This window comes from Myotis davidii, unplaced genomic scaffold (genome assembly GCF_000327345.1).
Source record: "Myotis davidii unplaced genomic scaffold, ASM32734v1 scaffold43, whole genome shotgun sequence".
Classification (NCBI taxonomy): Eukaryota; Metazoa; Chordata; class Mammalia; order Chiroptera; family Vespertilionidae; genus Myotis; species Myotis davidii.
This window is the reverse complement of record NW_006294590.1, coordinates 661,229-672,063: the sequence shown is the minus strand read 5'-3', so window position 1 is coordinate 672,063 and position 10,835 is coordinate 661,229. Positions and strand designations below refer to the sequence as shown.

Below are 10,835 nucleotides of genomic sequence, written 5' to 3'. Positions count from 1 at the left end.
CGGGAGGGACCAAGGCCCCACCCAGGGACCTGCCACCCACACCCTGGGGAGGCCCCAGGCCCGCTCGGCCTGGGCTCTGACCCTGAGGCTTCCCCCTGGAGTGCATGGTTCCCAGGTGACCTATGAACCGGGAGGTCAGGGTTCAATTCCGGGTCAGGGCAAAGGCCTGGGTTGCAGGCTCCATCCCCAGTGTGGGGCGTGCGGGAGGCAGCCGATCCATGGTTCTCTGTCATCATGGATGTCACTATATCTCTATTCCTCTCCCTTCCTCTCTCTCTCTCGAACACCAATAACAACATAATTTAAAAAAAAAAACAACACTCACCCCTCTCTCCAGACATGTTACTTCCATCTGCTGGGAAATTGTCTTCCTGTACTAACAAGACACGCATCTCCGTCTGCCATAAAGTTACCACAGTAAATAGACACATCGCCCGCCTCTGGCACCGGCACAGCTCTGTGAACACCTGTCAAACCCACAAAGACGCGGGCAATGCGAGTGGCAGGCGCGGGGTGGTCTGCCTTGTGCGGGCGTGGCGTGAGCCCCGCGGGGCGCCCCGTCAGCGGCCTTTCTCCCCCCGCAGCTGCAGCAGCAGCAGACGCGGCTGATGAAGATCAACCACGACCTCCGGCACCGCATCACCGTGGTGGAGGCGCAGGGCAAGGCCCTGATCGAGCAGAAGGTCGAGCTGGAGGCCGACCTGCAGACCAAGGAGCAGGAGATGGGCAGCCTGCGGGCGGAGCTCGGGAAGCTACGCGAGCGGCTGCGGGGCGACCCCAGCCAGAACGGCGAGCAGGAGCCCGAGGTGAGTGCACGCCGGCTCCGGCTGCCTTTTCCCCGGGACGCTTTAAGGGACGGAGGCCCAGAGAGCGCTAGCCGCTGCCTGGAGGACACACAGCAGCGGGGAGAGGCAGGTCTGGGCCCCCAGCGTTGTAGCCCAGAGTAGGCAGCTCAGAGGTGGTTACGGGGCACCTGCCATCCTCCATCCATCCATCCATTCATTCATTCACTCACTCATTCATTCCAGCAACTATGGATCATACTGCAAGGTCATAGCAGCACTGCTCACAATAGCCAGAAGGTAGAAACAACCGGCATGTCCATGGATGATTCATGGATAAACAAAGCGTGGTCTGTCCAATCAGTGGAAAATTACTCAGCCATGAAAAGGAATGAAGCACTGACACACGCCATAACATGCATGAACTTAGAAAACATGCTACATGAAAGTAGCCAACACAAAGGCCGCATGCTGCATGATTCCAGTGACTTGAGGTGGAGAACAGGCAAATCCACAGAACAGAAAGCGGATGGTGGCTGCAGGGGCTGGGGGCCGGGAGTGGGGGGCGATGGGGAGTGAGTGCTAATGGCGACGGGGTTTCCCTTGGGTGATGAAAATTTCTGGAATTAGTGGTGATGGTCGCACAAGTCAATGGACTAAAAACACCGAATTCTGTACTTTTAAAAGAGTGGATTTTATGGTACATGAATTACATTTTATTTTTTAAATAATTTCATTGATTTCAGAGAGGAAGGGAGAGGGAGAGAGAGATGGAAACATCCGTGATGAGAGAGAATCATGGATCAGCTGCCTCCTGGACGCCTCACACTGGGGACGGAGCCCGCAACCCGGGCCTGTGCCCTGACTGGGAATTGAACCCTGACCTCCTGGTTCCTAGGTCGACGCTCAGCCACTGAGCCACGGGCCTGGCTGTGTGGTCTTTTAAGTACGCAAGGAAAGTAGACAGGAGCCATCGGTGAGGCTGGGTTTCGGGCTGAATTCGCGTAGTCGGTCCCCTTTGCTGGGCCTGGGGCACAGGAAGAGGCCATGACGGGCCCAGGCAGCAGGGAGCGTGCGCAGGGGGCCCGGCCTCAGGATGGAGGGCCTGACGGAGGCGTGACCCCCCGACGCCTCTGCACAGGCCGCACTGCCTGTCGGCCGGGCTCCCGGACCTCCCCAGGGAGCGGCGGGCCGGGCTCCTCCCTCCGGCTGTGCCCAGGGCGCCTCGCGGGAGAGCGGACCATCCGAGATAACCCAGGCCACCGCCACGGTCCCTGGTGCCGTCAGCCTAGAAGGCCCGCTGCCCATCGGCCGATAGGGGCTGCCCCAGGCACTGCATCAGGACCCGTGGCCTCCAGAGAAGCCGGAGCCCCCAGCTGTCCCTCCTCTGCCCCCAGGCAGCGGCCCCAGAGGCAGGACCTGCTGGCCACGCTGCCTGGGAAGCCCCCAAGTTCTAAGGGGCTCAGACACTCCCTGTGAAACAGCCTTCCCTCCTCCAGAGAGAACGCTGGGGCTCCGAGGAGCCTTCAGTGGGGCTGATGGCAGCCTCCAGGCTGAGCAAGGGGAGATGCCGGCTTGAGAGCAGTGTTTATAGGGGTCCCCCATGTGAGCAGTGTTTATAGGGGTCCCCCAGTCCGGCGGGAAGGGCTCCTAGGCATATTGTTGGGTTATCCAGGGCGAGATGGAGAAACACAGGCCGGGAGAGGGGCCGGCAGCACGCCCAAAGGCCTCTGGGAAGGGAAGCCTCGCTCAGTTTATTTATATATTTTAATTGATTTCAGAGAGGCAGGGCGAGGGGCAGAGAGACGGAAACAGCAGTGACGAGAGGGAATTACTGATCAGCTGCCTCATGCACGCCCCCTGCACCCTGAGCATGTGCCCTGACCGGGAGTCGACCGTGACCTCCTGGGTCATGGCCAGCCACCTAGCAGCACCAGCCAGGCTCATTTTGTGAGCGCATTCATCCGTGTTGGATAAGGCCGACATCGAGCACTGTGCGGTTGAGGGTGTGCACGTGCTGACTGGTTGGTTAGTGTCCTGCAGTGTGAGGCCACCGTAGCGTCAGCCCAGCTTCCATCACGCACGGCACTGCCCCTTCCTTTCTGTGGTGGGGAACCCGCCAGCGTCTGGTCCGCTGGCTGGCACTTCCCAGCTCTGGGCAGCCTCTTGAGGGCTTCTCGCCTTCCCGGGCGGGCAGACGCCTGTCAGATGGTCCCTCCCAGGGACTCAGGAACCTGGGACCTGCCCCAGTGACGGCAGGACCTGAGTTCCGGGGAGGGAGGGCCTGGAGGGAGTGTGGAGCCTGAGATGGGGCATGAAAGGGGCCCCTGAGGCCTCAGGGGCCGAGGCCAAGAAGGAAAAAGGTGTGGGGAGTCAGCAGCCGTGGGAAGAGCAGGTACCGAGAGTAGCAGCTACGCAGCAACAGTGTCCCCGTGCGGGTCCAGTGTCACCCAATCTTCCCATTTTTATCCAAAAGGAAGCCCAAAACCTAAGCTTTGGTGTGAAGTCTTCTGATCTAAATTCTTTGGCCACTGATTAAAAGTCTTAGAATACAGTCAGAGCCAAACAAAATGAGGGGCAGAGACGGGGGGTGGAGGGAGGCATAGTTCCTAGCGGACTCCTACACATCCGTCAAGACCCCATGCACGGAGACCACATCTGCAGTCACGCCTTCTGCGAGCCCCCGTGGAGCTGGGTGTCTGGCACCCTTTCACTGTGCTTGTTACCGGATGAGTTTCCATTTATGTGGCTCTTCCCTCCACCTGCACGTTCCTGTCTGATTCGTCTCATCAGCTCAGTGGCCAGCAGCACAAGGTTAACGCTTCACACAGGTTGAATGCGTGTTAGACATTCAGGGACGCTCCGTGGTTAACCCGGTCAGGGGAAGAGAAATGTCGCCGTTAGTGAGCTCCTGCTGTGTGCCGGGCACCGGCCACACGGGTCGTGGGCGGGGGCAGCGTCAGAGTCTAGCTGTGCAGAGGGCTGCCATGACCACAGCCCAGCTGGAGGCGTGCCCCGCACACGCGCTTTCCTGGGAGGCGAAGTCCTCCAGCACTTCCTCCCCTGGTTCCTGGGTGGGCCGGGGCCCTCCTCTCATCCCCAGCTGGTGTGTGTGTGTGTGGGTGTGTGTAGGGGTGTCAGGCTGGGTTTCCTGCTGCCCTGCTGTCTGCTGACTCCGGGTCACCCCCTCCCCCCACCCCACCCCCTTGCCTGCCAAGTGGCCCTTCTGTCACCTGACCTGCCCCGAGGGGGGGTGTCTCCTTTCAAGTGTCCTTTCCCAGAACAGCCTGTCCGGCTCCCAGGATGCCTTCTGGAGCCCAGCATCCCAGCCGCGCCCCTGACCCAGGCCGCGTCCCCTTGGCCTGTGCCGCTGTGGGGTGTTTGTTTTGGGGGGTGGGGGAGGGTCTTTATTTCAATCCCTCAATCTCCTGTTCTGGAGCATTCCCTCTTGTCCTGAGCTTTCCCCCCCTTTTTTTTTATTTTATTGATTTCAGAGAGGAAAGGAGAGAGAGAGAGAGAAACATCAATGATGAGAGAGAATCGTGGATCGGCTGCCTCCTGCACGTCCCCCACTGGGGATGGAGCCCGCAGCCCGGGCCTGTGCCCTGACCGGGAATCAAACCGTGACCTCCTGGTTCATAGGTCGACGCTCAACCACAGAGCCATGTCAATGGGCTTATTGTCATTTGTTTAAAGTTCCTTTTTCTGGCAGAGGGTGGGAGGACCAGGTTTGGACCTGGCCTGGATCAGGTGACTTAGCATGCTGGGATCCGTCCGTGTGACCCTGTCCCCCCTGAGCTGGGCTTCCACTGAACCCCAGGGTACATGCCCACGGCCACGGGGGAGGAAGGGCTCGACCAGAAGGCTGGTCACAAGTGGGAAGAGGCACGTGACTTAATCACAAATGGAAAGGTAGAACGAATTACGCGCAGGCGCTGATCCCAGCTGCTCTGGCCCGATCGATCAATAGATCAATAGATCGCAGCGGGCTGAGAGAGGCTGGGAGAGGGACACGGCAGGTCTGAGGTGGCGGCCTTGGTGTGCGGAGTCTCCTCCTCGGCCGCCTCTGAATGCAGCTGGTAATGAAACCCCGAGTCAGGCGGGGAGGCGCGGGGTCTGGTGTCCGGTTGGGCAGTTGAGAAGGCAGACAATGGACAGGTGGCCGCCGGCTTCCGTCCCCAGAGGACTTCACAAAAGGGGAGCGGAGGCCGCGGGCACCTAAAATAGCGCCCTGGGTGAGCTGCTGGGGCCGGGAGGGTGGGCAGTGGGCGTGACCGGGTGCTGCCAGGGGCTCAGCCGCGTCTCTGCCTCCTGCAGGCGGAGCCCGGCGGGGAGGAGAGCATCTCGGAGGCGGAGAAGGCGGCCATGGACCTCAAGGACCCCAACCGGCCCCGCTTCACGCTGCAGGAGCTGCGGGACGTGCTGCACGAGAGGAACGAGCTCAAGTCCAAGGTGTTCCTGCTGCAGGAAGAGCTGGCGTACTATAAGAGGTGAGCGGCCCCTGGGGTCGTGCGGAGCCTTCTGGTCGAGCCCGTGCTCCCCCATGGGCACGTTCCCTGGGGTTCAGTGGAAGCCCCAGCGGCCCCCGGGGTCGTGCGGAGCCTGGGGACAGTGAGCTCCTAGAAGACAAGGGTTGCATCTGCGTCCGTTCTGGGGCCTCCCTCTGGCCGAAGTCTCATTCTGGGAGGGCTTCATGGAGGAGGTGGCATTTGAACGGGGCCTGCTCTCACGGAGAGGGTACCCTTCAGGACGGAGGGAGGTTGAGGGGCGGGTGGCGTATTCCAGACGGGAGAAAACACAAAGGCATGGAGACCAGCATTTGCAGGGACAGGAAACAGCAAGTACAGTGGCACCTCGTTTCTCGAACTTACTTGGTTCCGGAGGCTGTTGGAAAGCCGACTCTTTTTTCCCCGATAGAAATCGTGTAAATTGAATTAATTCATTCCAGACCACAAATGATTCCATTTTAACCTTCTTTATATTCAGAACTTGTCTCTTGTGCTGTTGAGTCTGTAAAGAAACACTTTAAAAACAAGAGGACACGAAATGTAAATGAGCATTTAACGAAAAGGAAAGGAAATTACAGTAAAAAAGGAAAATTTAACGATCATGATAAGCAGCAACAGAAGCAAAAGGAACCTGTTCTAGAACAGCTTCTAAGCCTTTCCCAGCGCGACTCGCTGAGACGTTCAGTGGGAAACACTCGCTCTCGCGCCTTCTCTCCCCTGTCCCCTGAGGTGCTGGCTGCGCGTACGGTATCGGCACGAAAGGGCGTCGGGGCGGAGAAGGGAATTGTCCGAGATGGGGGACGGTCGAGAAGCGAGGTTCCACCATAGTTCTCTTTGGCTGGAATCTTCAAAGGGAACTGGAAATGGAGATGTGGGTCCCGTCCCTGCGACGCCGCACACGGTCCCAAAGCCAAGGGGTCCCCGGCCCCTGGGCCCATCGCCTGCAGGGCCCGCCTCCCTGCTCACTGCCATGCCCCCCCCTAGGGGCAGCCCCCCAGGCAGAGGCCACTGGTGCCAGCCTCTGGGGCCCCCTTATTCCAAGTGCGAGTCCCCCCAGACCATCAGACAACACCCTTCTGGAATGTCCCAGCTCTCCGGGAATTTTTGACTCTTGCCTTCCACCTCTCACCCCCTTCCAGTGAAGAAATAGAAGAGGAAAATCGAATGCTCCAGCCCCCGCCCATCATCCACCCGAGGATGTCCCCCCAGCCGGAGTCTGGGATCAAGCGACTGTAAGTGACCAGCTTCCGGCCCGCGGCTGCTCGCTGGCGGCTGCCCTGGCGGCTCCCTGGCCTCTCACGCCTCCTGGGCACCTGCCCCAGGGCCGGGCTTGTCACTAACCAGCTCCTGCTGAGACAGGCCTAACCGGGCGCGTGGGGCCTGCCCTTGACTTGAGTCCACCTCTGTGTGGGTGCCGCGTCCTCCTGGGGTCCCTGGGCAGAGGTGTGGGGAAGGCTTGCTTGAGTGGGTCTGGTGGGGTGTGTCCTTGAGGCTGGGGGCGTGGGGGCGTGGCTCGTGCTGCTTAAGGGCTTGGAACCCCAGCTCGAGAGGCCAGGAATGGGCCCGGGTCCGCCCCGCATCTCTGCGTTGCTCTGGTGACTCACCCACCTGTCCCTCCGTACCTTCATTGATTAGTTATTGGTGCGTAATGCATGCAGAGTCGGGCCCGGGGCACTGTGAGGACACGCAAGCAAGAGCAGCCTACCCTTGCCCTCAACTAGACTTACAGCTACTGCAGGGTTGTTGGTTTTTAATAGATTTTTATTGATGTCAGAGAGGAAGGGAGAGAGAAACATCAGCGATGAGAGAGAATCATGGACCGGCTGCCTCCTGCACGCCCCACCCTGGGGATCGAGCCCGCGACCCCGGCCTGTGCCCTGACGGGGAATCAAACCTTGACTCCTGGTTCCTAGGTTGATGCTCAACCACTGAGCCACGCCGGCCGGGCCTACCTCCGTGTTTTTTTGCATCAAAAGAGCCTTTGAGATTGTGATGAGAGTTTATAAACCGGCTTGGACGACGTTGTTGTCCGGAGCGACCCGAGTCAGGGGTGGCTCTGAGCTGGGACCCTTCACCCCATTTCTCAGAAGAAAGTGAGGCCCTGGGAGTCAGGACTTAACCCAGGCCCTTTGTCTGCCACCCGGGCTGTCCCACTCCTCCCGGCCCCGCCCCTCCCCCCGACTTGAGTCGCCAGCTGTGGGCCGGCTGCCCAGTTCCCTTATCTCTCCAGGCCCACGAGCCCGAGGCGCCAGTGTCTGCATTTCTGGGCTGACCCGCCCGAGGGAACCAGAAACTCCGCTGCCAGTCAAAACAATGTGCCCAGAGGACGGTCCAAGAATAGCTTGTGATCGCGCAGCTGCCGGCCCCGAGGCCGGCTGGCACTGCCCGGCAGGTCACGCGGGAGCGCCTGAGCGACTCCAGCTCGTCCCTGGTGGACACCAGGCACCGGTGCCCCCTTTGTGTGGCCCCAGCCCCCGATCGGGGTCCCAGGGACCCACACAGCTGCTTCCTGCGGCTCAGAGCGGAGGGGCTGGCCGGAGGCAGGAAGCAGGGAGAGGGGGGCCAGGGAGGCGGCGGGTCAGACAGCGGCCACAGGGGTGCAGCGGTAGGGGCAGCGGGCATGCTGTCCCGTCCTCCCCACCACCCTCCCGCTGGAAATAGCTGGGGCCGCGCTGGTTTGCCTTCCAGAGTTAAAACCAGCTGCAGGGCCCCCGGGACTCAGCTGCCTCCTGGCGGGCCGTTCCCTGGAGGGAGGTGCTTCCGCAGGGGCGCCCATTCAGGGGCCACACAGGCCCGTGTCCCAGGGCCCCCGTGCGTCAGTCTGGCCGGCGTGTGTCCAGGCAGAAGGCCCAACCACGTCTAGGGCCATCCCCACACAAAGCCTGTGTCTTTGGGGCGCCCTGTCATGCTGAGAGGGGTCCTGGTGAAAGTGGGTGCAGGACCGTGTGGCTTGGAGCCCCTGGAAAGCTGACTATGCCCTCTGGCCTGGCGGTGGGGGGCCCATCATTTGGCAGAAGGCATCCCCTCTTCTCAACGTCACGTGAGCAGCCGTCCAGGGGGTCCTGCCCAGATGCCAGCCACTCGGGCGCGCATCAAAGGCGATCCACACACAGAGAACCCCACCCTCGTCCGAGACAGTTCGTTTATGTCCTTTCCCAGCCAACCTCCCAGAAAAACCCAAAAAGAGAAAAAGCCAAGCTGTTCAAAGTACGTGGCAGTGGATCGGTTGGCACACCTGGTTGTCCTGGCCCAGCTAGGGGCCCGACGTGCCCCAGGCCTGCCCTGCCCGTCCTCCCTCGGGGGCTGTCATCTGCCTGGTTCTCACCTGCCGGGTGCTTCGCTGGGGACCAGGCGGCTTACACCACAGACAGGCTCCTCGCTCTGCAGGCTAGAAGCCCAAGGCCAGGGTGTCGCAGGTCCTCTCTCCTGAGGCCGTGAGGGCGCGCCTGCCCCGCCCTCTCTCCTGGGGCTGGCGTTGGCCTTTGTTGGCTTCTAGAACCTTCACCTGACCTCCCCCTTGGCCTTCCTTCCTGTGTGCGTGTCCGTCTCCACACCCCCCCTTACAGGGACCCTGCTCCCCTGTAACCTCATCGTAACCAGGTACATCTGAGGAACCCTGCTCCCACAGGGTCACCTTCGGAGGCCCTGGCTTAGGACAGCATGGGGGGGGGGTGGCACAACTCCACCGTCACACGGGCCGGGCCGCCCTCCCGGTGTGCGGGGCGGGCCTCCTTCGCGCCTCCTGCTCTTCATCGCTGTCTGTCTGTCTGTCTGTACTTTTCCGAGCAGGATCTTTACAGCCATAATGCCCATGGTAGCGGCTGGACTGATCCTCGACGACCCCACCCTGCAGCCCGTGCGACGACTCGTGTCCCTCGTAGGCACTGGGTGTTTCTGATCTGGTTTTGAGCTTGGCCTGGGGCGTGTGTGCTGCTGCGGCTGCCGCTGGGCTGGCCGTGCCCTTGGCCGCGCTGGCTGCATGGCCGCCACCTGCGTGTCCCCGGGGCAGTGGGTGTGGAGCGCGGTCTCAGACGCGCCGCTCACGGCGCCCGGTGCGCTCGCCTCGTGCGGCCCGGACGTCCCGGCTCTGCCCACCGATAACTCTCTCTGTCTTTTCTGTTTCTGTTCTAAACCCACCTTGTCCGTGGTCCAGTAAAGAAGGTCCTTTAAGTGACGGGTCAGTAACCACGCCCACTGCGACCCCCAGCCCTCCCCCACCCCCGCGACACTAACCCGTGTTCTCCGTCTCCACGCCCAGCTTTCTAAACTTCTGTGTTTGCCAAGCTGACAGCAGGAAGCTAGTCCATCTGGCTTTTTTTAAAATATATTTTTAATTGATTTATAGAGAGAGAAACATCCATGAGACAGGAACATCATCGATCGGCTGCCTCCTGCACGCCCCTCACTGGCGATGGAGCCCGCTATCCGGGCCTGTGCCCTGACCGGGAATCGAACCCTGACCTCCTGGTTCCTAGGCTGATGCTCAACCACTGAGCCACACCAGTCAAGCTGATCTGGCTTTTTTTTTTTTTTTAAGGAAAAGCAACGGAGGGACCTATGTGCTGATTCCCTCTGTGTCCCCTTGGACGGCAGTGGCACCTGGCTGGCCTGCTTACCTGAGGGGGGCGGAGCGGGCACGTGACAGCTGTGTGGCTGCTGTGTTTGTGGCCGGCTTGTTGCCCTGACGACCCCTGGAACGAGCTCACACGTGGCCCGGGGTGCAGGCTGTGCCTCCGTCAGCCCCTCGCGCACCTGTCACGGAAGAGGTCGTAGCCGGGAGGGAGGGTTTCCCGACAGATCCACTCGCCCAGGCCTGCGAGGAAGGACCACGTATTCCCGCTGGGAGGTGGTGGCAGGGCCGAGTAGCCACGGAGGAGGCCAGTCATGTCACCCCGATGGGACTCACACTGAGCCCCATGGGCCACAGCGCACAGGCCTGCATGCGCACGCAGGCACACGCGTGCACACACACAGGCACGCACACACACGCACACACACAGCGAACAGGCAAGCAGACGGAACTACACCAGTGGATCTTGCAGCTGGGGTTTCTCGGTGGCTCCTCCCTGTCCCTGTACCCGGGAGGCGTGGCTGAGCAGTTGGGTCGCTTACCAAGGTCAGAAACCACGACTCAGGAGGAGGAGGACTTGGTGAGGATCAGAGGAACCTGTTGGAGGCGGGGAGGGCGGAAAGGGATTAGGAGCCCTCCAGGGGGGCAGCCAGGTGGACGGTCGGGCCCAGGTCCCTGCCCAGGAGGAGGCCGCAGACCTCGTTGGAAACGGGCCTGTGGTGCCACCTTCATCTTCTGGGCGTTGGCTGGTGCCCTCCGGTGGATCAGTGATCGGAACGCAGCTGTTTTCAAAAGGCCTCGTGGTCTACATTCAGGTGTTGTTGTTTTTTAATATGTTTTTATTGATTTCAGAGACTGGAGGGGGAAGAGAGAGAAACATCAATGAAGAGAGAGAACCCTGGATCGGCTGCCTCCTGGCAGCCCCACACTGGGGATCGAGCCCGCAAACCGGGCATGTGCCCTGACTGGGAATTG

At 60.9% G+C, this 10,835-nt stretch overlaps 1 protein-coding gene across 1 annotated transcript in view; it reads left to right on the top strand.

Moving 5' to 3' along the window:
* Positions 1 to 10,835, top strand: part of RILPL1 (Rab interacting lysosomal protein-like 1) — a 23,679-nt gene that overhangs the window by 1,598 nt on the left and 11,246 nt on the right. The window contains exons 3-6 of the mRNA XM_006768748.2: positions 583 to 806; positions 5,100 to 5,272; positions 6,430 to 6,522; positions 9,080 to 9,167. Of these exons, the coding sequence (XP_006768811.1) occupies positions 583 to 806; positions 5,100 to 5,272; positions 6,430 to 6,522; positions 9,080 to 9,167 (578 nt within the window). The remainder of the gene's footprint in view (positions 1 to 582; positions 807 to 5,099; positions 5,273 to 6,429; positions 6,523 to 9,079; positions 9,168 to 10,835) is intronic.